Here is a 25,956-nt window from a genome sequence, read left to right as displayed (position 1 = left end):
CTTAAAGGGTTACTGTAGGGAGGGGGGGGGGGGGGTCGGGGGAAAATGAGTTGAAGTTACCTGGGGCTTCTAATGGTCCCCTGCAGTGGCGTAGCTAAGGAGCTGTGGGCCCTGGTGCAGGTTTTACATGGGGCCCCCCCAAGAACTTTATACATAGCAATTGATACAGCGCACCAAAACTTGCCAAGGACAACCACAGTGTCAGAGGTGCAAGAAGGGGATGGGGAACAGTGTGTTAAGGATTACTACTATTCAAACCATCTATAGAAGTGATTATTACCAGCACAGGACCAATAGAAAGCTAATACTGTGATAGAGGGTGGACCCTTCGGGGCCCCTCTGGCCCAAGGGCCCCGATGCGGTCGCTACCTCTGCACCCCCTATTGCTACGCCCCTGGTCCCCTGCAGACATCCTGTGCCCACGCAGCCACTCACCGATGCTCCGGCCCCGCCTCTGGTTCACTTCTGGAATTTCAGACTTTAAAGTCTGAAAACCACTGCGCCTGCATTGCCGTGTCTTTGCTTCCCCTTATGTCACCAGGAGCGCACGGCGCAGGCACAGACCATACTGGGCCTGCGCAGTACGCTCCTGGTGCCATCAGTGGGAGTGAGGACACGGCAACGCAGGCGCAGTGGTTTTCTGACTTTAAAGTCTGAAAATCCGGAAGTGAACCAGAGGCGAGGCCGGAGCATTGGGGAGTGGCTGCGCGGGCACAGGATGTCTGCGGGGGACCATTAAAAGCCCCAGGTAAGTTCAACTCATTTTCCCCCAACCCCCAAAAGTATCCCTTTAAGTAAGTTGTCAGTGAAGAAGAAGAGCCACGGTGGGGGACCGGAGGATCTTTGAGTATGGGCGTGGGACAGGACTGCTGCAGGGGGCTGGGAGAAGCCCCAGGTAAGTGAATCTTTTTTTTTTTTTTTTGAAAAATTGGAGCAAATATAAATTTATGAGATAATAAATGTATTATTGTATGTGTAGTACAGATAATAAATAAGAGTCTCTCTGGCAAAGAAGAATCTCATATTGTTTTTCCAGGACAGGAAGAGTTAAAAAAAACTAAAGTTCTCTATGCAAAAGAGCTTCTCTGAGCTATTCAACCAGCTTGATCAAAGGCCTGGGGCACACCAGAAGAGTTTTTCTGAGCGTTTTGAGTTTTTAAATCTGCTGCTAATGTTATCCTATGTGTCTGTGCACACTGGAGCAATGAGGTTTTGTAAAAAACCCCATAGCATTACATTGGGAAGAGCTTTTAGAGGTTTCAAAAGCTCTTCCCAATGTAATGCTATGGGTTTTTTTACAAAACCTCATTGCTCCAGTGTGCACAGACACATAGGATAACATTAGCAGCAGATTTAAAAACTCAAAACGCTCAGAAAAACTCCTCTGGTGTGCCCCAGGCCTAAAGCCCAGTGCACACCAAAACCGCTAGCAGATCCGCAATACGCTAGCGGTTTTGGGAGCTGATTTCAGAGCGATTCTAGGTATGTTTAGAGAGGTTTTCTAAACATACCTAGCGGTTTTGGGTGTGTTTTTGTGTAGCAGATTACACATATTGTTACAGTAAAAGCTGTTACTGAACAGCTACTGTAACAAAAATGCCTGGCAAACCGCTCTGAAGTAGCGTTTTTCAGAGCGGTTTGCGTTTTTCCTATACTTTACATTGAGGACGAAACGCTTCCGAAATCCGCAAATGCGCAGCAGGAGGCGCGTTTGCGGCTTGGCAAAAACCGCGAACCGCCGGTGTGCACCATCCCATTGCAATACATTAGACAAGCGTTTTTGTAGGCGGATGCGGCCGGTGGATCGCTCCAAAAACCGCTCGGTGTGCACTGGGCCTAAGTCCTGTTTTCTGAAGAGCTTAAAGCGGAACTGAATACTATAAAAAAAAAAAAAGTGTTTCACTTACCTGGGGCTTTGCCAGCCCCATGCAGCCTTCCTGTCCCAAGCTGGTCCTCCACGATCCTCCGTTCTCCCGCCGCCAGCTAGTTTCGTTACAGTCTAAACTAGCTGGCTCGCTCAGGAACGAGAAGATACGTGTGGTCCGGGGCAGTTGCCGCGTCAACAGTAATGAAACTAGCTGGTGGTGGGAGAACGGAGGATCATGGAGGATCGGCAAGGGACAGGAAGGCTGTAAGGGGCTGACAGAGCCCCCGGTATGTGAAACACTTTGTTTGTTTTTAGTATTCAGTTCCGCTTTAAAGTGGACTAGAATTCTTGCACAGGCAGAAAACAGAGAAATGCACCCTTTATGTATTTAGAAAGTTTAGCCTGTTAATTACACCTCATGTGTGACTAAGTACAAGTTGTAATTTGACCCTTCAGCTGTGTCAGCTGGCTGCCATGGCAGTGAGTTAATTGGTAAAGGCAGGGCGCAGTCCCTATTCAACTGTGCTACCCATTTCATCCACCTCTCCTCCTCTGATACAGCCTCTCTCTGCCAGTCTCTCTTTTGGCTACCTATTACCCAAAGGATCCAGTTTAAACTCCTCATCCTATTATACAAAGTTCTACATAAGTAAAACTGGCAGCATGGTGGCGTAGTGGTTTGCGCTCTTGCCTTGCAAGCGATGGGTCCCTGGTTCGAATACCAGCCAGGTCAACATCTGCAAGGAGTTTGTATGTTTTCCCCGTGTCTGCATGGGTTTCCTCCAGTCACTCCTGTTTCCTCCCACATCTCACCCAAAAAACATACAGATAGGTTAATTGGCTTCCCCCTAAAATAGGCCCTAGTCTATGATACATGCACTACACAATACATACATAGACATATGACTATAGTAGGGATTAGATTGTGAGCCCCACTGAGAGACAGTTAGTGACAAGACAATATACTTTGTACAGCGCTGCGTAATATGTTGGCGCTATATAAATACTTAAATAAGTTGTCACCTCCTTACATTTCCTCACTAATCTCCAGATGCCATCCCACCAAGAAACATCACTCCTTCCAGGAGCCCCTTTTGTCCTCCAGCTTAATCACCTCCTCTCACTGCCGTATCCAGGAGTTCTCACGAGCATCACCCCTCCTTTGGGACGCTCTCCAACAGCCAGTCTGTCATGCCCCAAGCCTGGAAACCTTCAAAAGGTTTCTCAAAAAAACAAAAACAAAAAAACACACCTCCAAAGCTTATAATCTAGAGGACAGTGGGTTAGAGACTTTAGGGAAGGAGACGGGTTAGCGGATGAGGCAGTAAACCTCCAAGGCTTTTGTGAACAGATGTGCCTTAGGGAATTTTATCTTTTTAAACTGTTATGTTTCAAGTCTGTAATCCTCTGACAAAGGCTTTGCTGAAACCCTGGGTCAGGATTTATGTTGATGTGCAATAAACAGTGAGGCTCATCTGAGCTAGGATATCCGAGGTACTCGGATATCCTAGCTCTTTTTTCACCATTCGAGCTCGAATAGCGAGCTCGAATAGTATTAGCTATCCGGGCTGTGCTATCCGAGCACCCTCGGATAGCAAGCAGCTATCCGGAGATATCCCAGCTATCCGAGCTTGGATAGCGTCACAAGCTCGGATAGTGTCACGACAGACGTCACCTCGAGTCCTCACAAGCGAATCACAGGGCTCCAAGCCCTCTGACTGTAGCCAATCACAGAGGGGGAGCCTGGCCAAGCCCCCCTCTATAAATAGCGGACGCCATCTTGCCTCACTCGTCCTGCTTGCGACTTACTGACTGATTGTACTGAGAGAACTGCTCCAGTGCTTTTTGTCTGTGTGCAAGTGCATTGCTATTGTTCTAAACCTAGCGTTTTTACACTCCAACACTTGATATTCAACTGTATTGCTTTGTATTGTAGATAAATTGTATTTTAGGCAGTTTAGGTTGTGTGATTAGGGACTAGGGAGGGAGACTGTCACTGGTGCTGCTGCAGGCCTGCAGCTAGGCCCTGTGCCTAGGCAAGGCAGCCTGCCCTGCTCTGTGCTCTAGTCTCTACCTTACCTGTGCTCTCACCTGTCCTACTCTACTCCTGTACTACTACTTCTGTGTTAGATAGATTATTGTACTATAGTATTTTGTAGTTAGCAAGGCCCAGCTTTACTGCTATACCTGTCCTGCTGTATCTGCTCTCTGTAATCTAGTCACACCTGTTGTATTATTTAGCTAGATTCTTCTATTGTTTAGTTAGTAGTACTGTAGTCAGTGTACTCTAGTCTGTGTATAGGTACCATCCGTCACCGTGTTACCTAGGGTCTTTGTGTGTGCATTGCACAGCTGCGCTGTGTGCACCCTCTCGTTAGTGCTACACCCGTCCTATTTTTTTCTATTACTTCTATTGTGTATTTGCTGACTTGTACTGTAGTCTGTGTATAGGGACACCGTCAGTCAGCGTCAGCTAGGGTCTTTGTGTGCGCACTCTCTCGTTAGCGCTACACCGATCTCTGCTGTAGAGTACACCTGTCCGTCACCTCACACACCCACCACCACCAGTCCCACCCCATTAAAGTACCCCACTTGTCCCACCCGCCTTTACATATATACGTTTTTTTTTCATTTGTATAATATTAAAAATATACAATGTCTGGCACTGGCAGCCGCGGTCTGGGCAGGGGCAGCAAGGGCATCGCCAAGAGAGGAGGTCGTGGGCGTGGCAGCCGCGCCACCACCGCCATGCGCAGTTCTGCGTCTGCACCAGTGGCTATTCCGCCATTAGCCACTGGCCGTGGACGCCTTGGCTGCCCAACAGCTGGGAGTCACGCTGCAGAGACGCAGCAGCAGCAGCGTGTGGCCCAGATGTTCCTCCCACCCCCAGGTCGTAGCCGTCCTATTGAGGAGAAGGACGCAGACGCTGTGGTGGAACTGATGGTGGATGAGCAGGCCACCATTAGCTCTGGAACAGAGTCCTCCACCCCCGCCACCACTCCTGTTCGCAAGAGCAGCAGCAGCCTCCCAGCACTGCCTGGGGAGCAGGAGGAGGAGGAGTGCAGTTCTCCAGCCCCAGCGGGCGACATCAGCACCCTGTCACTCAGCACCTTCTTATCCCCAAGCACAGCGGGGTTATGGAGTGCTGTTGCGGAAGAATTGGCGGAGGAAGGAATGCTCATGGGCACTTTGGGGGATGATGCTTTGGACAGTCAGACAGTGGTGACTGTCCATCCGCCCACGCATGCAGAAGGGGAGTTTGGGGGATCCCAGCAGGACATGTTTGTGGAGGGGGAGGATGATGATGACATTGTGAAGGACAAAGACTGGTTGCCAGGTCCTGGGAGTGGGGATGTCATCAGCTCTGAGGAGGAGGATGAGGAGGATGCGTCTGCGGGCCTTGCTAGAAGGATCAGCATCGCAGGCATGGGCAGGATCACAAGTGGGCGTGGTATGCAGGCCACACAGCGTGCTGATCAGGAGACGAGTTCTGCCAGTGCCACCACCAGCCGCACCAAGAACCCCCACCCCCCCTCTCCCCAACCACCACAGGGAGACCAGCGGCAGCAGCACCTTCCAGCCGAAGGGACAACTTCACCTCCCCAATATGGAATTTTTTCACCTTTCCATATTTAGAGTGCAAGTATGCCACCTGCAACCAGTGCCGCAAGCAGCTCAGCAGAGGGAAGGAGCCCTCTGCGTACGGCACCTCCTCTCTGGTCAACCACCTTGCAGGGACACACTTTCACGAGCATGAGGAGTTCGTGAAGTTGAAGGAAGCTGGCAGTGGCAGACCCGCCACCACTGCGAAGCCGTCGGCAGCAGGAGTGCGTCAGCAACGCACTGCTCCTCCTCCCTCTGCAACTCCTGCCGCCGACACGGAGGCCTGTTCTGGCAGCCAGTCTTCAGTGGCCTCCTCTGCTCCCTCCACTGCTTCCCGTGCCAGCAAAAGACCTCGCCAGACCCTGCTCAGCGACACCTTCCATATGGGTGGTCAGGGTTCTGCCTCCCAGCAGCCGTCGCGTGCGTCAGCTGAACGGCTTTCTGGCACGGGCCATGTGCTCCCAACTCCTGCCTTATTCTTTTGTGCAGGAGGGGAGCGACATGCGTGCGCTCCTGATGTGTGCAGCCCCCTGATTGGCCAATCCCCAGCCGACATTATTTTGCACGCACGGCCATCCCTGCACTTCACCTCTCTGTGATGGCCAATGTCGGGAGAGGGCTGGAGCACGCGGTGGGTCAACGGGTCCACGTCACCATGGACTCGTGGAGCAGCCGGTTTGGGACAGGCCGCTATCTGTCCTTCACCGCGCATTGGGTCAGCTTGGTGGAAGGGGGTGAGGAGGGGGGAAGCAGCATCGGGCACTGTCAGAGCAGCAGCAGCACCAACAACGCGGTGGGTGGTGCCTCCATGCAGGGTAAGCGGAACAGCAGCAGGTTCCTCTGATCCGCTTCCATCCTCCGCCACTGCCAAGCGCTGCTGGAATTGGTCAGCCTGGGGAAGACCAAACTGACGGCGAACCACGTCCTGACCAAACTCCGAGAGCAGGAGAGGAATTGGCTGACCCCCAGAGGCCTCAGAGTCGGAGAGGTGGTGTCCGACAATGGGGCAAACCTGGTTGCTGCCATCAGCAGGGGAGACCTGACCCACATCCCCTGCCTGGCGCACGTCCTGAACCTGGTAGTCCAAAACGTTCCTGCGGACCTATCAGGGGATGGACCGACTCCTTGAGGTGGCAAGGAAGGTTGTGCGTCACTTCCGGCACTCGCCTGCAGCCGTGGCGAGCCTGGAAGAGGTGCAGAAGGAGCTGCACCTGCCACAGCACCGGCTCATGCTCGATGTTCCAACTCGCTGGAACTCCACCCTGGCGATGTTGGAGCGTCTGGTTGAACAGAGGCAGGCTGTCAGCCAGTACGTTGCACGAGCAACAGTTGCCTCCCTCACTGCAACTGGGCGTGCCGCCACCAACCTCCCGTCCATCATCTCCACGGAGGACTGGGGGCACATGCAGCAGGTGTGCTCAGTCCTGGCACCCTTCCTGCAGGCCACCAACATGGTGAGCAGGGACCATGCAATGGTGTGCGAGTGGGTCCCCTTGGTGTGTGTGCTGGACAGGGCCCTGTATGCACTGGTGGAAGAGGGAGCGGCAGCCTTGGACCAGCAGGAGCTGCAGGCAGCTTCACAGGCCACCTCTGAGGAGGAGGGCTCGGAGTTGGTGGAGGTCCCTGACCTTGCTGCTGATGAGGGGGAGCAGCAGAGCACAGCTGGACTGGTGCAGGGGTGGAGAGAGGATGAGGTGGAGGAGGCAGAGGAGGACAGCAATGTCGGCTCTGGGGCTGCCGATGATGTGCCAACAGACGTGGCCAGACTGTTCCCAATGGCAGCGCACATGCTGAGGTGCCTGCGCAAGGACCCAAGGGTGATCCAGATGAAGCAGAGGGAGTACATCTGGATCTGCATGATGCTGGACCCACGTCTGAAGGGGAAGCTCAGCCAGTTCCTGCCTGCAGGAGGAGACCGTGCGCAACAAATGATGGATTTGCAGCTGTCCCTTGTTGAGCGCTTGGAAGAAGCCTTCCCTCAGACATCCACCTCCACTGTCCAGCCAGCACAGAGGCAGCAGCAGGTGCCTGCATCCACCAGCAGCAAGCGCACGCGCACCACAGACCTGCTGTCTCTGACCTAAGAGCTCTACATGAGTGTAGAGCTGCCAAGGACTAGAGAGGAGGTGCCTGCAGCAGCATCCTTCTCCAGTCACAGGCAGCGCTTGACCCGCATGGTGGCTGACTACATGGAGTCCTTCAGCGGGCTTGACAGCGTGGCCCCTGTTGATCCCATGGAGTATTGGGCCAAGCACCTGCCGATCTGGAGCGAGCTTACGCAGTACGCCCTGGAAGTGCTCTCCTGCCCCCTTTCCAGCGTACTGTCAGAGCGTTGCTTCAGTGCAGCCGGTGGAGTCGTCACTGAGAAGCGATCTCGTCTGTTTCACAAGTCTGTGGACAGACTGACGTTTCTCAAAATGAACCAGGCTTGGGTGGAAGGCGAATTCATGGCCCCTGTTGTCGGCGGGAGGGGTACATGAAGTGACGACTGGCACACACACATACACCTGCTGCTGCTGCTGTTATATTTCATCCTGCTGTCTGTGTCTCCACTGCCAGGGAACACATTACAAGGTGTTGCTGCCCAAGCGCCACCAGCTATTACGCTCAACAATAGCTGCATTAATTTGAAAAAAAAAATTGTAATTATTTTAGAGGTGTCCGGGTTGAAAACTGTGCTGTCCCAATTGTGTATTGGACACAATGTGGGCTTCACGACCGCTGTCTGGAACCTCATGCTGTTCATTCACGGCCCTGGAACCACCGCTAGGAACCAGGGCCTACTATGTCTCGCTGCCTGCCCTCCTGCCTGCTGCCAAATGCCAGTCTGCCACACACACTTATCCTCCTCACGCTGCCTGCTGTTATATTTCCTCCTGCTGTCTGGGTCTCCTCTCCACTGCCAGGGAACACATCAGGGGCGTCGCTAGCCCTGTTTTAGGGGGGCACGTGCCCCCAATCTTTCCTGGGGTGCCACGGATCTCCGCCCGGCCGCCCCCTCTGTCAAGACTCAGCGGCTCCCTCCAGCCGCCGCGTCACTGACAGTCTCAGACCTCAGGATCAGGCGGCGAGCCGGCGACCAATCGTGCGGGCGCTAGGACCCAGCGCCCGCACTGATATGCGGAAGTGACATCACTTCCGCATATCGAGCGGGTGCGTCCAGCGCCCGCTCGTACATCTGGTCGGGTCGCCGCTGATCCTGAGGTCTGCTGAGAGGTAGGGGGGGAGCGGCGGCGGCTAGAGGGGGGGCCTCCCTGTCACTCACTCACTCACTAAAGGGGCTCCCTGGCACGCACTCACTCCCTAAAGGGGCTCCCTGGCACGCACTCACTCCCTAAAGGGGCTCCCTGTCACTCACTCACTCCCTAAAGGGGCTCCCTGTCACTCACTCACTCCCTAAAGGGGCTCCCTGGCACACACCCACTCCCTAAAGGGGCTCCCTGGCACGCACCCACTCCCTAAAGGGGCTCCCTGGTACGCACCCACTCCCTAAAGGGGCTCCCTGGCACGCACCCACTCCCTAAAGGGGCTCCCTGGCACGCACTCACTCCCTAAAGGGGCTCCCTGTCACTCACTCACTCCCTAAAGGGGCTCCCTGTCACTCACTCCCTAAAGGGGCTCCCTGTCACGCACTCACTCCCTAAAGGGGCTCCCTGGCACGCACTCACTCCCTAAAGGGGCTCCCTGGCACGCACTCACTCCCTAAAGGGGCTCCCTGGCACTCACTCCCTAAAGGACCTCCCTGTCACTCACTCACTACCTAAAGGGCCTCCCTGTCACTCACTCACTACCTAAAGGGCCTCCCTGTCACTCACTCACTCCCTAAAGGGGCTCCCTGTCACTCACTCACTGCCTAAAGGGGCTCCCTGTCACTCACTCACTGCCTAAAGGGGCTCCCTGTCACTCACTCACTTCCTAAAGGGGCTCCCTGGCACTCACTCACTGCCTAAAGGGGCTCCCTGTCACTCACTCACTTCCTAAAGGGGCTCCCTGGCACTCACTCACTTCTTAAAGGGGCTCCCTGGCACTCACTCACTTCCTAAAGGGGCTCCCTGGCACTCACTCACTCCCTAAAGGGCCTCCCTGTCACTCAATCACTCCATAAAAGGGGCTCCCTGGCACGCACTCACTCCCTAAAGGGCCTCCCTGTCACTCACTCACTCCCTAAAGGGGCTCCCTGGTACGCACTCACTCACTAAAGGGGCTCCCTGGCACTCACTCACTTCCTAAAGGGGCTCCCTGGCACTCACTCACTCCCTAAAGGGCCTCCCTGTCACTCACTCACTCCCTAAAGGGCCTCCCTGTCACTCACTCCCTAAAGGGGCTCCCTGTCACTCACTCACTCCCTAAAGGGGCTCCCTGTCACTCACTCACTCCCTAAAGGGGCTCCCTGTCACTCACTCACTGCCTAAAGGGGCTTCCTGTCACTCACTCACTGCCTAAAGGGGCTCCCTGGCACTCACTCACTGCCTAAAGGGGCTTCCTGTCACTCACTCACTGCCTAAAGGGGCTCCCTCGCACTCACTCACTACCTAAAGGTGCTCCCTGTCACTCACTATCGGGGTCCCTGTCACTCACTACCTAACTGGAGGCGCCTGTCACTCACTAGCTAACCTGGGGGTCCCTGTCACTCACTACCTAACTTGGGGGGCTACCATATTAAGGGGGCATTCTGCCTATTTATGTGAAATGCTGTCTATTTATGTGCCTCATGACTGCTGAATGTGTCTTGTTGGGAGCCTTATGATTTGTTGGGGGCCTCATGATTGCTGAATTTGTCTTGTTGGGGGCCTCATGATTTGTTGGGGGCCTCATGATTGCTGAATTTGTCTTGTTGGGGGCCTCATGATTGCTGAATTTGTCTTGTTGGGGGCCTCATGATTTGTTGGAGGCCTCATGATTGCTGAATTTGTCTTGTTGGGGGCCTCCTGATTTGTTGGGGGCCTCATGATTGCTGAATATGTCTTGTTGGGGGTCACATGATTGCTAACTGCGAGACTATGGGAAAAGCTGAATCCTTATCATATGAGACAATAGCATTAAACCTACTTTTTTAGCGTTTTAAAACAGAAAATAAAACTGGGAGGTTCTAAAAAATTGAATACATTTTTCAGGAGTAGGATGGATGAAATTGTCTATCTTCACAGTTTATTTTCAACTTGGATTTTCCATAATGTTCATGTATGAGTTAAAACGTTTGTACAGTATTTAGTTTAAATTGCTGTTGCTACTTTGCGATAGATACCGGTAAGTGACTTTTGGGTTGCAGTTTGGGCACTCGGCCTCCAAAAGGTTCGCCACCACTGTCCTAATCTGATGTCCCACCATTGCTAGGTTCATGTAAATTTGTCTCCACCCGTTACCACACCTATATTCTGGTCCATGGCCCACCCATTTTTTGGTGCGGCGCGATAAGCACGCCGCACAACGTGATCGTCATATTTTTGGCACGCTAGCTGCAGTGTGCTGAATTCTGCTGCCTACAGTATGTACAGTATACGCTGTTCTCTAGTGCTTGCACTGTGTGCTGATTTACCTCCAGTGTGTACAGTGTAAGGTGTTACTCTGTGCCTTTATTGATTGTAAACCAGCTGTATTGTATGCTGATCCCTGCTACTTTCAGTATGTACAGTATTAGCTGTAAAGCCTGGTACACACATACAATTTTGATTAGCCAATTTTAGCTCTGTTCATAAAATTCATTGTCTGTTGGCCCACTTACTGCACGGGGGTGGGAAATTGGGGGTCAGTGATTGACCAATCAAAATTGTATGTGCGTATACATCTTTGATCTATGCCTATACTGATTGTAAATGATCGAAATAAAGGACAGGGGGCTCCGTCCAATATTTCGATGGGCAGGCCCGTTATCCGTAGCTTACACCGCTGCTAAGTTCATGTACATTTGGCCCCACCCATGGCTACGCCCACTCACCGCATGGCCACGCCCATTTTTTTGCCGCGATGCCAGTCTGCCACACACACTTATCCTCCTCACGCTGCCTGCTGTTATATTTCCTCCTGCTGTCTGTGTCTCCTCTCCACTGCCAGGGAACACATTACAAGGCGCTGCTGCCCAAGCGCCACCAGCTATTACGCTCAACAATAGCTGCATTAATTTGAAAAAAAAAAAATTGTAATTATTTTAGAGGTGTCCGGGTTGAAAACTGTGCTGTCCCAATTGTGTATTGGACACAATGGCTATCATTCATAAAGGACCAGTCGGTAGTGCGGGAAAACACCGTTCTTCTCCGCAACCGGTACTTAAGACTTCTGGGTGGTCATTCATAAATAAGTTGCCTGTTGCGATACAAGTGCGGAGGTTTTCTGGAGGAAGCTGGCGGTAGCGTGGCGGAAGACATGCGGTAACATAAAAGCTGCCCGATTCCCTCCGTGCGCTCCTCTGTCTGATGCTGCTTGGGAGGTCCGTCCCATTCATTTACAGGTAATCCGCCCGCCTATCGCTACTGTCGAGACAAGCGGTATTTTCCTTCCGCATACCGCTTGCTCTAATGTTTATGAATGGACGTGTTTGTAACTTTTTCTAGATAAATCTAGAAAAACTCCGCACAAAGCGGAAATGTTTCGCTCTGCATGGGAATGTAAGCTTTTCATGCGGAAAGAGCCTTTATGAATGGGGATTTTGCTGAGTGTACGGTAAAGTCAGCGGTATTAAGCATTTCCGCATGCGGAAATGCTTTATGAATGATAGCCAATGTGGGCTTCACGACCGCTGTCTGGAACCTCATGCTGTTCATTTACGGCCCTGGAACCACCGCTAGGAACCAGGGCCTACTATGTCTCGCTGCCTGCCCTCCTGCCTGCTGCCAAATGCCAGTCTGCCACACACACTTATCCTCCTCACGCTGCCTGCTGTTATATTTCCTTCTGCTGTCTGTGTCTCCTCTCCACTGCCAGGGAACACATTAAAAGGTGCTGCTGCCCAAGCGCCACCAGCTATTACGCTCAACAATAGCTGCATTAATTTGAAAAAAAAAAAATTGTAATTATTTTAGAGGTGTCCGGGTTGAAAACTGTGCTGTCCCAATTGTGTATTGGACACAATGTGGGCTTCACGACCGCTGTCTGGAACCTCATGATGTTCATTTACGGCCCTGGTACCACCGCTAGGTACCAAGGCCTATTATGTCAGTCACATCACACTGCCTGACACACATTACTCTTCCTCCTGTAGCTGCATTGAGCTTCTGCTGTCTGTGTGCTGCTACCACTGCCAGGGAGAACAGAAGAAGAACTATTTTCTACTACCACCTGCCCACCCACTCTCCTACCGAGTAACGACCGACTATTACCACACACTACAAATAGCTGCAAGCCTGCAACTACTTCCTCCTCCTGCTGATGTCTGTGTTTTACCACCGCCAGGGTACACAGAAAAAGGCGCTGTGGCTTGCAATGTGCCACTACCTACCTATTATGCCATCAACACAAATATAACTATGGTGTTATTAAAATAAAATATTTGCACAAATGAAGTAAAAAAAAATATTACAAAAGAAAGGAAAACCAAGACACATAATATAATGATAGAGAAGAAGAGGAAGAAGAAGATGAAGAAGATATAGAAGAAGAAGATATAGAAGAAGATGAAGAAGAAGATATAGAAGAAGATGAAGAAGATATAGAAGAAGAAGATATAGAAGAAGATGAAGAAGAAGAAGATATAGAAGAAGAAGAAGATATAGAAGAAGAAGAAGATATAGAAGAAGAAGAAGATATAGAAGAAGAAAATATAGAAAAAGAAGATATAGAAGAAAAAGAAGATATAGAAGAAGAAGAAGAAGATATGGAAGAAGAAGAAGAAGAAGATATAGAAGAAGAAGATATAGAAGAAGAAAATATAGAAAAAGAAGATATAGAAGAAGAAGAAGAAGATATAGAAGAAGATTAAGAAGAAGAAGATATAGAAGAAGAAGAAGATATAGAAGAAGAAGATATAGAAGAAGAAGAAGAAGCTATAGAAGAAGAAGAGGAAGAAGAAGATATAGAAGAAGAAGAAGATATAGAAGAAGAAGATGAAGACGACGTAAATAAAGACTTCCAACTTACAACCATTTTGGACACACCTTCTCATGCAAACACTTTTCATGAAGTTAATTTACTATTTTTGATACCTTTTTTATAACTACTACATCGCACCTAATCACTTGATGTTTTTCTTCATAAAAAAAGGTGGTTTCATGCATCATTGACCTCCAATACAAGTTTTACAAGCTATTTAAGGCCAGCTCGAATATTTTACTCGAATACAGACTCGGATATCCGAGGTCGAATCGGATATTCGATTACATCGGATATTGAACTTCGAGTGAATTCGGATAGTTTACTATCCGAATTCGACCAAACTCGAATAGGATAATGAGGTATCCGAGCAACACTGGCAATAAACCAAGCATATATACATAAGTGCAGTGTGTTGCAAATGTTTCCAGTCGCAGGCGCAGTCTGCACTAGGTATCACACTCTTCTCTTCCCCTACATACAGTACGTGTGACTGGCCGGCCCAGCCGTTATGTAGGAGGAAGTGACAGAGGAGATTGCTCATCACCTGGAGAAAGTCGTTTATGCAGCCTCCGCTGTGGATAGAACAGCTCCTTTGAACTGTCGTAAGCACCGTCTAGGGCCAGGACTGACCCACTCACCTTACATCTGAGAGTGGTAAGAGACGGTCCTACTGAGGACTAGTGCTGGGGTAAAATCTCTCTGTGTTTGCATCTCTCCTGAAGAAGCAGGCGCTGATTTCTGGAAATCGTTGAAGCATCATTTGGCAATCTTCTGATATACATGTATAGCGAGTTTCAGTGATTTACAGTATGCAGCATGGCCTTAGCTGCCCACGTACTGATATGGAGATTAGAGTGGCATAAAGCCTGTGGGAGCTCTGACAATTGTGCACTGATACTATACATGTAAATTTCCACTTTATTATTCAGTCATTTTCACCTATATTAACTGCAGCGAAATTCATTGCAATTTAGTTCTTGTTTATTCCATGAGAATAGATTTTGCTATATTCCTGTCTTTGGAAATTGAAACAAAATGTGTGATTTAACCACTTCAGCCTACAGTGTTGTTCACCTTATGCATCTGAGCAATTTTCACCTCCCATTCATTCGGCAATAACTTTATCACTACTTATCACAATTAATTGATCTATATCTTGTTTTTTCCGCCACTAATAAGGCTTTCTTCGGGTGGTACATTTTTCTAAGAATTATTTTTTTCTAAATCCATTTTAACAGGAAGATTAAGAAAGAAATGGAAAAAAATCATTATTTCTCAGGTTTTGGCCATTATAGTTTCAAATTATTACATGCTACCGTAATTAAAACCCACACATTTTATTTTGCCCATTTGTCCCGGTTATTACACCGTTTAAATTATTTCCCTATCATAATTTATGGTGCTGATATTTTATTTGAAATAAAGGTGCATTTTTTCAATTTGCATCCATCACTATTTACAAGCCCATAATTTAAAAAAATTATATTAATACACTCTCTTTACATGCATATTCAAAAAGTTCAGACCCTTAGGTAACTTTATGTTTTTATTATTGTAATTTTTTTTTATAAAAACATTTATTTGGGTAATTTTTGGTGTGGGAGGTAAACAGTTAATTTTAAATATAATGTAAGGTGTATATTTAATTAAAAAATGCATGTGGGTGTACTTTTACTATTTGGCCACAAGATGACCAAAGTCAAAAAGTCCTGGAAGCGAACGATCTCACTTCCAGGAACTACAAGGAGGACGGGAATTTTTTTTTTTTTTAGCAGAAAGAGCGCGGCCTCTGATAAGAGACCGTCGGTTTTTCTGCCGGGGACTCAGATCGATGAATGGGAACCATGTTCCCATTCATTGATCTGGGAGCTAATGGAAGGCCGTGGCAGCGTGCCCGGCGCACTGGCAGCAGCACAGTCTATCTGGACGGACGTTAATATACCGAAACTGTGCACCAGATACATAATAGTGAGAAGAAGGCTAAGGGCATCAGATATTTAAGGAAGAGATCATCATGTAATTTTACATTTCCCAGCAGGGCCGTGCAGAGGGTCCTTAAGTGGGGGGTGCTCAAAATTAAAAAAAGGGGCCTATCCCCCCGCAGGGGACAGTGGCAAGTGGCAGGGGATCTGATACCGGTGGCCGCACGTTCCCCCCTCCTCGTATCTGTCTCCTTGGCAACCGCGTCTCTGCTATCATGACATCAGGATGGCAACAACGTTACATGACACGCGTGGTTGCCATGGAGATACCTAGCTTTGATGAACTTCCTACTTGTTGGCGCCTGTGCTGCCCGGGTCCCTGAATCTCTCTGCGACCAGTGAGTATAAGTTACTTACTGCAGCTCTGCTGCAACCAGTCCACTTCACACCAAAATGGTGCCCTAGGCAAGATAACACCTTTTCCCTTTCCCTGATGGTCACCTGGCTTATTTAGTTAGATTTGGTGGAGACTTGCATCCACCAGGCCACTAGGCTTTCTCCAGGCTCTATGCAGCTGCCTAGGCCTTGTGGATGATCCAGCTCTGTATGCCATACAGCACAGGCTGGCATTATGCACCTTAAATAAAAACGGCACGCACACTACAAGTTCCAAAATCAAGTACCCACAGAACAATTTCAGGTATCATATCCTCTAATTGCAGGATCAGATTATCAAACAAGTCTCATTTCAGAATACTTTTTCATAAACATTATGGGATATGGAAATATGTTACTGCCTGTTAGGATAGGATTGGAGTGGGTATATCATGACATTGAAAGGCTAGTGAGATGGTACAATAGTTTAGCATTTATAACTCATTCTTTTGATAAGCACAGTGTGTTGGTAGTGTAGGTGAGGCCTGATAAGAGAAGTAGAATGGAGACAAGAAGTAGTAGAGGGTCGGAATTGATGACATGGATAAGAAGATAGATATGAGTGGTATAGAGACATAGTGGAAAGCACTATTGTATTATAGTGCTGAGGCCTAGGTGTGAACATTGGCCAAGGCAAAATCTGCATGGAGTTTTTATCATCCTCTGGATTTTTTTCAGACACTTCATATTCTCCTACAACCCAAAAACATACTAACTGGTTTCCCCAAAACAATCATATAGTAAAAATAGAATTAGACTGTAATCTCCTCTGAGGACAGTTTGTAACAGGACTACGCACTCTGTAAAGTGATGAAGAAGATGTCAGTGCTTTATAAATACATAATAACAATAATAATAATAATTATTATTATATGATAGGACAATAGACTATGGTAGAGATTAGAGTGTGAGCTCCTCTGAGAATAGTCAGTAACATGACACATGACTATGTACTCTGTATAGTGCTGCAGGAGATGTCAGTGGCAGTGCTATATAAATACATAATAATAATATGGTAGGACATTACACTATGACTTTGGTAGGGATTAGAGTGTGAGCTCCTCTGAGGACAGTCAGTGAAATGACTATGTACTCTGTAATGTGCTGCAGGAGATGTCAGTGGCAGCGCTATATAAATACATAATAATAATATGGTAGGACATTAGACTATGTCTATGGTAGGGATTAGAGTGTTAGCTCCTCTGAGGACAGTCAGTGACATGGCTATGTACTCTGTAATGTGCTGTAAGAGATGTCAGTGCTATATAAATACATAATAATAATATGGTAGGACATTACACTATGACTATGGTAGGGATTAGAGTGTGCTGCTGAGTGGGAGGGTGACACTGGGTGCTACTGAGCGCCTCTGGGTGGAAGAGTGACACTGGTGCTACTGTGTGCTGCTGGGTGGGAGGATGACATTGGGCGCTACTAGGTGGGAGGGTGACACTGGTGCTACTAGGCACTGCTGGCAGGAAGGGTAACACTGGCGCTACTGTGTGGAAGGGTGACACTGGATGCTACTGTACCCTGCTGGCAGGGAGGATGACACTGGCGCTACTGTGTGGAAGGGTGACACTGGATGCTACTGTACCCTGCTGGCAGGGAGGATGACACTGGCGCTACTGTGTGGAAGGGTGACACTGGATGCGACTGTGTGCTGCTGGCAGGGAGGGTGACACTGGCTCTTAGCTCCCCTCACCCAATCTATAATCTTCTGCTACTTGAGCTAGTGAGTGCTGTGCTCTCCCCATCCCTCATGACTTGGCTGCTGTCTTCAGAGATGTCTTCCAGCAGTGTTGGAGAAGGAGCTGGATAGAGGCTAGTCTGTAGATGAATCACATTGTAGTAAAATCAATGTCGGCTATCTATCTCAGTGGAGTAGGTTGACATTTTTCTTATGGTCAAAGCTTGCTATGGTTGTGCAGTCTGGTGTTGTACGCAAAACTTTCATTTTATTGCAAGGTGTCTTATATTACTGAGAACGAGCATAACTGATCTAATTTCTGGACCGCCTGTATAGAAGTCTCAAGTGTGCATTGCACACTAATGAATTCCATAAAGGAGATCATTCAGTCATGCTTGTTTCTCAGTTAATTATATAAATAAAATACATGCACCTCACAATAAAACAAAAGTTTTGTGTGCAACTCCAGACTGCATTAAATTAATTTGCACAGAATCAGCATTCATTTGGTCAGCTTTCCAGCCATTACTCCAGCCAGCAGTCTCTATGTCACACGTAGCCCTGCAGACCTGCCTTACTGTCAGGGCTCTGAACTAAGTCGCACACACAGCAATGTGAGCATTGGAATTCTTATCTGCTCCTGGCTGCAGAGGTCCTATACCTCCAGAGCAGATGACACGTCTCACAGCACATTATTTATACCTGGGTGGCTAGGGGTCGGGAGAAGACGGCTGTCCTGAGAAAAATGTTTGCAGCTCTTTCTCCTGTTGCTGGCTGCATGGTCTGCACGGAGTTTGTGGGGGCGGGCTTAGTCGGCTGGCTGCCTCTTTCATTGGCTGGGGAGGTACACCAGCACAAAAAAGAATGTTACTGATTGGAGGGCGGGAGGGAAGTGGGGGAAAGAGAAACCTGATGCTTCTCATGTGTGTGGCCCCTATCGCAGCAAAGTGATTATTTATTTTTGATGGATGCATGTCCCAAAAGGACAGGCAGTACAGACAGGGAACATTTAAAGTACTTTGGACAGACTGCCCATCTACAGATTGACAATTGGAAACCTTGATGAGGTGGGGCCTCGGGTGCTATAGTTCTCCCCAGGGGGGTGCTTGAGCATCCAAAGCACCCCCCTGTGCACGTGCCTGTTTCCCAGCAAAGTTGAATACAACCTAAAGAAAAAAAAAAGGTTTTCAAAGTCATTATACAGTAGAATCTCCTTATAGTAAACTCTGATATAGTAAACCTTTGGATATAGTAAACTCTGTCCTCAGATCCCAGAAAATGCGTCTGTATTAATATACAATGTATGACCAATTTTGATACAGTAAACTGATATAGTAATCCATTTTCCTGGTCTCTTGGAGTTTACTATAAAGGTATTCTACTGTATACTGTATAGGTAATACGATAGGGACTTATTGATTTTGATACTACAAGATTCTCATTCTGGTTTACAAATTCAGTTATAAATAAGAATAATTTTCTTAATAAAGAAACGCAGACCTGGTCATGTAGAACTTCATGAAGATTCACAATGTTGGGATGTCCCTGACACAACTTCAGAGCAGCCACTTCTCGTTGAGTGTTCACCTCCATTCTGAGAGAAAGTAAATCTGTGGTTTAAAACTAAAATACTAGAGCATCCAGCATGAAGTATTCATAATATGACAGAACTGTACATTACATTTTATTGTATGTAACATAGTAACATAGTTTGGTTGAAAAGAAAAAAAAAAAAAAAAAAGACATCCATCCATCAAGTTCAACCAGAAACAAAAATGTACTGCGTTATGTGTGTTGCACATGCTCAGTAATTTTTTATTTTTTTTAAATGTAACGCATGCGCCATTTTCGTTCCATCAGTATGTTGCATATGTTTTTGTTGCAAAAACGGCGCACCAAGAGACAACGCAGAGCAAAATAACGTCCAATTTCATAACCAACATGCGCTGCGTTAGGGGCAAGTTGTGCGACTTTAACGTTGCATCAAACTCAACGTCCCACTGTGAAAGAGGCCTAAATGTATTTAATTCAACAAATTTGTGTTCTAGTCTATTATTTATATGCAGAATGTTTACCAGGCTTTTATTCTGACATATTTTGGCGAGTTATGACTTATGAATTGGAGGCCTAAAATTCTTGAACAAAAAAAAGTACTGATTTTGACTCCAACTCTAATTCCAGACAGAAATGCACTGCCACTGCCAGGGAGGTTAAAGGGTCCGGTTAGGATTGATTTGGTGGCATCTGGCCGATTTAGTTTTCCACCATATCCTTTGGGCATGTACAAATGCTAGACCTGCAGTGTATAGGCTGGTTGAGAACAGAGGTTTTCAAGAATACCCAGGGAATGAGAATGTTAAAAATAGAATTCTTTAATAATTGTCTGACAGATCATTAGTGTACCAGATCAACTGTCCCTGTAAAAGTCCTATGTTGGAAAAATGACCTGTCCGGTCAAAGAGGCTTCAGGATTATGTGAGGGACATTGCAGACCCAGATACAGATAGTTTTAAACTTCCTACAGTGTCGTGGTGGGAGCCCGAGTTGTTTCTATTATAAAGGGATTCATTATGTAGAAAGACTGAGGAGGGGAGGATATTGGGATAAAATTCTTTAGAAGACTGTGGCTCCTAGGGGCAAGGCATTAATGTCGAATGCAGTTTTGCCCCCTTCGTGGATGGATAATATGATCTGGACTCTGTATGTGATGTGAACTCTGGACACAACACTGGGTCTGATTATATGGATTGTTGAAATTAAAGGGATACTGTAGGGGGGTCAGGGGAAAATGAGTTGAACTTACCCGGGGCTTCTAATGGTCCCCCGCAGACATCCTGTGCCCACGCAGCCACTCACCGATGCTCCGGCCCCGCCTCTGGTTCACTTCTGGAATTTCAGACTTTAAAGTCTGAAAACCACTGCGCCTGCGTTGCCGTGTCCTCGCTTCCCCTGATGTCACCAGGAGCGCACGACGCAGGCACAGACCATAATGGGACTGCGCAGTACGCTCCTGGTGCTATCAGCGGGAGTGAGGACAAGGCAACGCAGGCACAGTGGTTTTCAGACTTTAAAGTCTGAAATTCCAGACGTGAACCAGAGGCGGGGCCGGAGCATTGGGGAGTGGCTGCGCAGGCACAGGATGTCTGCGGGGGACCATTAGAAGCCCCGGGGAACTTCAACTCATTTTCCCCCGACCCCCCTACAGTATCCCTTTAAGGGTGGAACCCATTGCCTCACTTCAAGTAATATAGTGTCTATTATTAAAAAAACAAACAAAAAAAAAACAGGCTCTTTGCTTCTCTGCTTTAGAAGCCTCTGTATATGGTCTGTGTCCTTTTGCACAGATGTCTATGAAAGCTGTTTATGCCTTTGATCTACCGGTGATTCCACAAACTGATGATATTTCAGGAACTCTATTCTGCTATATGGTGACTATGTGATGCAAATGGATTAGTGAGCTGTGTTGGTATGGGAGCGATCCCGTCTGTGACAGCCTTGCAAATCTGTGCTAATCATTGTGCACTAGTGTGCATCACTATTGTGTGAAGTTTGAATGCAGGAATACTGCTCCCTTCATGATCTGAAAGAGTTAAACTTCAACAAATGCATATACCCCAGTACATCCACTGTGTGGGACCTTAACCCTCCTGGTGGTTGATTTTTTTTATGCCAAATGGGCAGAAATCTATTTTTTTTTTTGTTTTTTTTTGTTTCATGTAAAGCTACCAGAGTGGTAGCTACATGAAACACCACTAGAGGGCGCATGTGTCCCTCTAGTGCGATCGTCGCCGGCATCTATAGCAAACAGGGGACCGCGTATATAACGCGGTCCCGTTTGGCTTCTCCTGTTGCCATGGCGACGATCGGAATGACGTCATGGACGTCCTGACGTCAGACGCCTCAGATCCAGCCCATAGCGCTGCCTGGAACTCATTGGTCCGGGCAGCGCAGGGCTCTGGCGGGGGGAGGGCCCTCTTCCGTGCGGGCGATCGCCGCAGAGCGGCGGCGATCAAGCTGTGCGCGCGGCTAGCAAAGTGCTAGCTGCGCGCACAGCACTTTAAATGTGGCGAATCGCCCCACCAGGGGCTTAGATATCTTCCTGCGAGGCATAGCCCGAGCTCAGCTCGGGCTTACCGCCAGGAAGGTTAAAGGACCACTATCGCGAAAATCTCAAAATATAAAATACATGTAAACATACAAATAGCAAGTATGTTTCTTCCAGTGTAAAATGAGCCATAAATTAGTTTTCTCCTTTGCTGCTGTCACTTACAGTCGGTAGTAGAAACCTGACAGGACTGACAGGTTTTGGACTAGCCCATCTTCTCATGGGGGATTTTCAGGGTTTTTGTTTATTTTCAAAATCAGTTTGTGAATGGCAGTTGTTCTGTCCAACTGGCAAAATTGTGCAGTGAGCAGGGAGGCTGGCCAGCATAATTGTATAAATCCTTTTCATGTCTTCATAAAGAATAAAAGTCTTGCTGAGAATCCATAATGAAGATATGGACTAGTCCAAAGCCTGTCTGTTTTGTCCGATTTCTATTACCTACTGTAAGTGACAGCAACATCCGAGAAAATAAATTCATGGCTCATTTTACTCTGGAAGAAACACACTTCTTTGTATATGGTTAAAGAGACACTGAAGCGAAAAAAAATATATGATATAGTGAATTGGTCGTGTACTATGAATAATTACTAGAAAATTAGCAGCAAAGAAAATATTCTCATACTTTTATTTTCAGGTATATAGTGTTTTTTCTAACATTGCATCATTCTAGAATATGTGCAGATTACACAACACTCAGCATTCAAAATGAGTCTTTCAGAGCAGTCTGTGAAGTAATGACATCTCCTCTAGCAGAGGAAAAGTAAATAGTCCAGGAACACTTGAGATAATAAAAGTCAGATAACAGCCCTCGCCATGACTAACTTAGTCAGAGAGCTTAATGGCTTGTTTGCATAGAGATAACAACTGGAGTTTCTTAACTCTTCCTGTACTGGAGACAATTACACTGATGTATCTGATCTTAATGTTTTATTTCTTAGCTGTGCTACACATACAAATCATAATATCATCATTTTTTTTCGCTTCAGTGTCTCTTTAAATGTATTATAAATGTTAAAATTTTTTGCAATAGTGGTCCCTTGAAGAGGAATTATTGTATCTGTTCAATTACGACCTAGAAACCAAGGAACGATCTTCCCAAAAATTATTTTCAATTTGGGAACGTTTCACTATTGCGACTTTCAGGAAACAGGAAAGATCTGTCCTGAGGAACCCATTTAAATATACGTCCTGGTATGCTGTAAAAGCTCTGCAAGGAACCTTGGGAAAACTTAAGGTCTGGCTGGGTCTTTGATCACTTATTGAGGTGTCCTAGCTGTTGGATACAGGTAGATATTTGATATTGACTTTGAGACTACCGTATTTGTAAAGCATGGGAATGAGTTTGTAAAGTGGGAAACAATGGCACATGGAGGGAGGGGTACTGGTTGGGAGTCTTAAGGGGGGAAGGGAGAGCAATTGTAATGATCTGCTTTTTGACCATTTTGTAGGTCTAAGTGCTGCAGGTCCCTGGAAAGGAGACCTGTCTTCACTCTGCATCTTGCTGAGCTGCTGCTCTGGTGATGGATTTGCATCCACTTGGAATGCAAATTGCTTAGCTGCTTCCTTTGATGGCTTGCAGTATAAATACCATTTCCTCCCAGAATCCCTGGCTGGTCATGATGGTTTGTTCCTGCTAACTTACCTGGAGTCTCAGCCTTTGCTAATTGTTTGCTAAGATTATGTTAGAGTAATTCCTTGGGAGTGCACTAAGCATTCCTTCTAGCGTAGTCAGGTTGTATTATCTGTTTTGCCTTGTACTGTCTATCTGTTGCGATTGTCTTGTCGCCAGCGGCGGTCGACAGGAAATCGTTCTGTCTGTTTGGATCGCATTCGCCCTAGCGGTAGAGGCGGTGGCTCCTTCTGTATTCTGCCTTAGGGGTGCAAGCCATAGCAGCGGTTGCTACTGGTAGCCCCATCTGTCTGTCTGTTTGGATCGCATTCGCCCTAGTGGTAGTGGCAGTGGTTCCTTCTGTATTCTGCCTTAGGGGTGCAAGCCACAGCAGTGGTTGCTACTGGTAGCCCCATCTGTCTGTCTGTCTGGATCGCATTCGCCCTAGCGGTAGTGGCGGTGGTTCCTTCTGTACTTTGTCTGGGAGTGTAGGCCAGAGCTGCGGTTGCTACTGGTTACTCCTTCTGTCTGTCTTGTCTGGAACGAACGCTTGCTGTAGGCTTGGTGAGGTAACCGTTTAGCAAGTGTTTGCATTCTCTATTCATTTTCGTGTTACATTGGTTAGTTAGGGTTGGCGTGTTTTGTCTCTGTTGCGCTTTTCGTGCGGCGACCGCGCGTAGCAAGTGCGGTTGTTATTTTCCTTGGCGTTCAGATCATTGTTATTTGCTGTGTCTTTCTTTCCGCTGTTGTGTGTTCACTGTCGCCGAGGGGCGACTAGATTGGTGGACACACATACATTCTGTCGCTATGCTCACTCTCTATCTGAGGGCTATCTTGCCCTGCATTGTTGCAATTCGTACAATTCCCATCTGGCATCTGTGGCAGTGCAGAGGGGTTGTTCCTCTGCACTCCACAGCTCCATCTGCCGGTGGGAATTTCCTTCTACAAGTGCATTGTACCAAGCTGGGTTCTGCCGTTTTATACGCTTGTGGAGGACTTCCGCAGTGTCAGCGCACATCTTGTGCGCTGACCACGGAGATAATTCCACAATCGTTACAGCAATACCCTCTTAAGGTGTTCAGTGGGTTACAAACCATGATCTGTTTTCTTCTCACTGTTTAGTGACAATTACTTTGCTAGTACTGTGGTTGGGAGAAAATGTTTTTGTAAAACCTTTTCAAATAAATAATAAAAAGAGTTAAACCTTCTGGGTGATGGTATAAGAGAGAACACCCACTCCCCTCTGATCATGCACACTAACACAAGCAGGCCTTGAAATGAAAAAAACTCTGTGAACCTTGGCCGAAACGTGTGGTCGGAGCTTGGTGGTGCACTGAAAAGCAAAATGGTTTGCTCAAGCCGTGCGCTGTTTGAAGGTGCTCTGGAGCTGCTAATCAGGATACTGCAAGTGCTCTTATGCCGGGAATACACTGTATTCGATTTATGCCGCCGGATCAATTCCCGCTCATCCCCGCGGGCGATTCTCTTATCTTCTGCTCATTTTCCTTATCTTTTTCTATTGTCCCGCCCGTGGTATCGAGCGCTGAATCGATCCGGTGGGTGATCGGACATGTTGGAAATTATCAACCGAGCCATCTAATGGCTCAATCGAACGGTACAAACGTACCATGTATTCCCAGCATTACAATCTCTGTAAAGGAGGTCAACCGCAGCATAGATTGGGAACCCGAAGATTACACAGTTTGACATCGAGGACAGGTTTTAAGCCATCTATGCTAGGTACACACCATACAATTTTGTGTTAGATTTACCTGCCAGATAGATAATTTCCAACATGTTGGAAATTATCTATATAACCATCTATCTGCCTAGCAATTAGGCATTGTTCTACTCAGCAGGAGATAACCAGAAGACAATGCACCAGAAAAAATGACTAGTCTCTACAGAAAATCTAAAGCTGCGTACACACGCACTACCGCCGGCAACAACGGGTCCACCGGACCCTCCCGCTGGGCGGACGTTCAGCCAAGTGGATCGTTCAGAAACAGCCTTCTCAAGATTGTATTTCCCATTTTATATATCTTTGGTACCCAAGGCTGTGATTCAAAGTGCAAAAGAGTTCCCCGAAAAGTTGGTGCATAACCTTGGGAGCTAAGCCACGTCACCCAGACAAGTCAGTAGAAAAGCTTAAAGGAGTTATCAGGGAAAGTATAGTAAAATGAGTGGTACTTACCGGGGGCTTCCTCCAGCTCCAAGCTCCCAGGATGTCCCTCGCCGCAGCTCTCCCCGCAGCCGTTCGCCGCAGGTCCATCCCGGTCCCCGGCGATGACGTCAGAGCAACCTCCAGGTCTCTTTGTACTGCGCCTGCGTGAGCGGCGCTGTCAATCACCGCCACGTGGGCCGGAGCGGACCGCGCAGGCGCAGTAGTTCTGGGCTTGCGCAGTCCGCTCCGGCCCACGTGGCGGTGATTGACAGCGCCGCTCACACAGGCGCAGTACAGAGCGACCGATTTCAACGCCAGGGACCAGGTCGGAGCTGCGGCGAATGGCTGCGGGCAGAGCTGCGGCGAGGGACATCCTGGGAGCTTGGAGCTGGAGGAAGCCCCCAGTAAGTACCACTCATTTTACTATAGTTTACCTGAAGACTCCTTTAAGAGTAGGTTAGTTAGCACACCTTAATTTAAATGCAGTATCCATTTATTGCGTTCGTTAACACAGGTTTACGCTCAGGGTATCATTT

General features: G+C 47.8%; 1 protein-coding gene across 2 annotated transcripts in view; it reads right to left on the bottom strand.

The window, feature by feature from the left end:
• The window catches only part of LOC137538816 (ribosomal protein S6 kinase alpha-5-like), a 332,016-nt gene that overhangs the window by 151,762 nt on the left and 154,298 nt on the right, over nucleotides 1-25,956 (bottom strand). For both annotated transcript variants that reach the window (XM_068261164.1, XM_068261165.1), the window contains one exon: nucleotides 19,043-19,136. In XM_068261164.1, coding sequence (XP_068117265.1) covers nucleotides 19,043-19,136 — 94 coding nt within the window. The remainder of the gene's footprint in view (nucleotides 1-19,042; nucleotides 19,137-25,956) is intronic.

The sequence above is a fragment of the Hyperolius riggenbachi genome, chromosome 11 (assembly GCF_040937935.1).
Source record: "Hyperolius riggenbachi isolate aHypRig1 chromosome 11, aHypRig1.pri, whole genome shotgun sequence".
Lineage (NCBI taxonomy): Eukaryota > Metazoa > Chordata > Amphibia > Anura > Hyperoliidae > Hyperolius > Hyperolius riggenbachi.
This window is presented reverse-complemented; position numbering and strand designations above follow the sequence as displayed.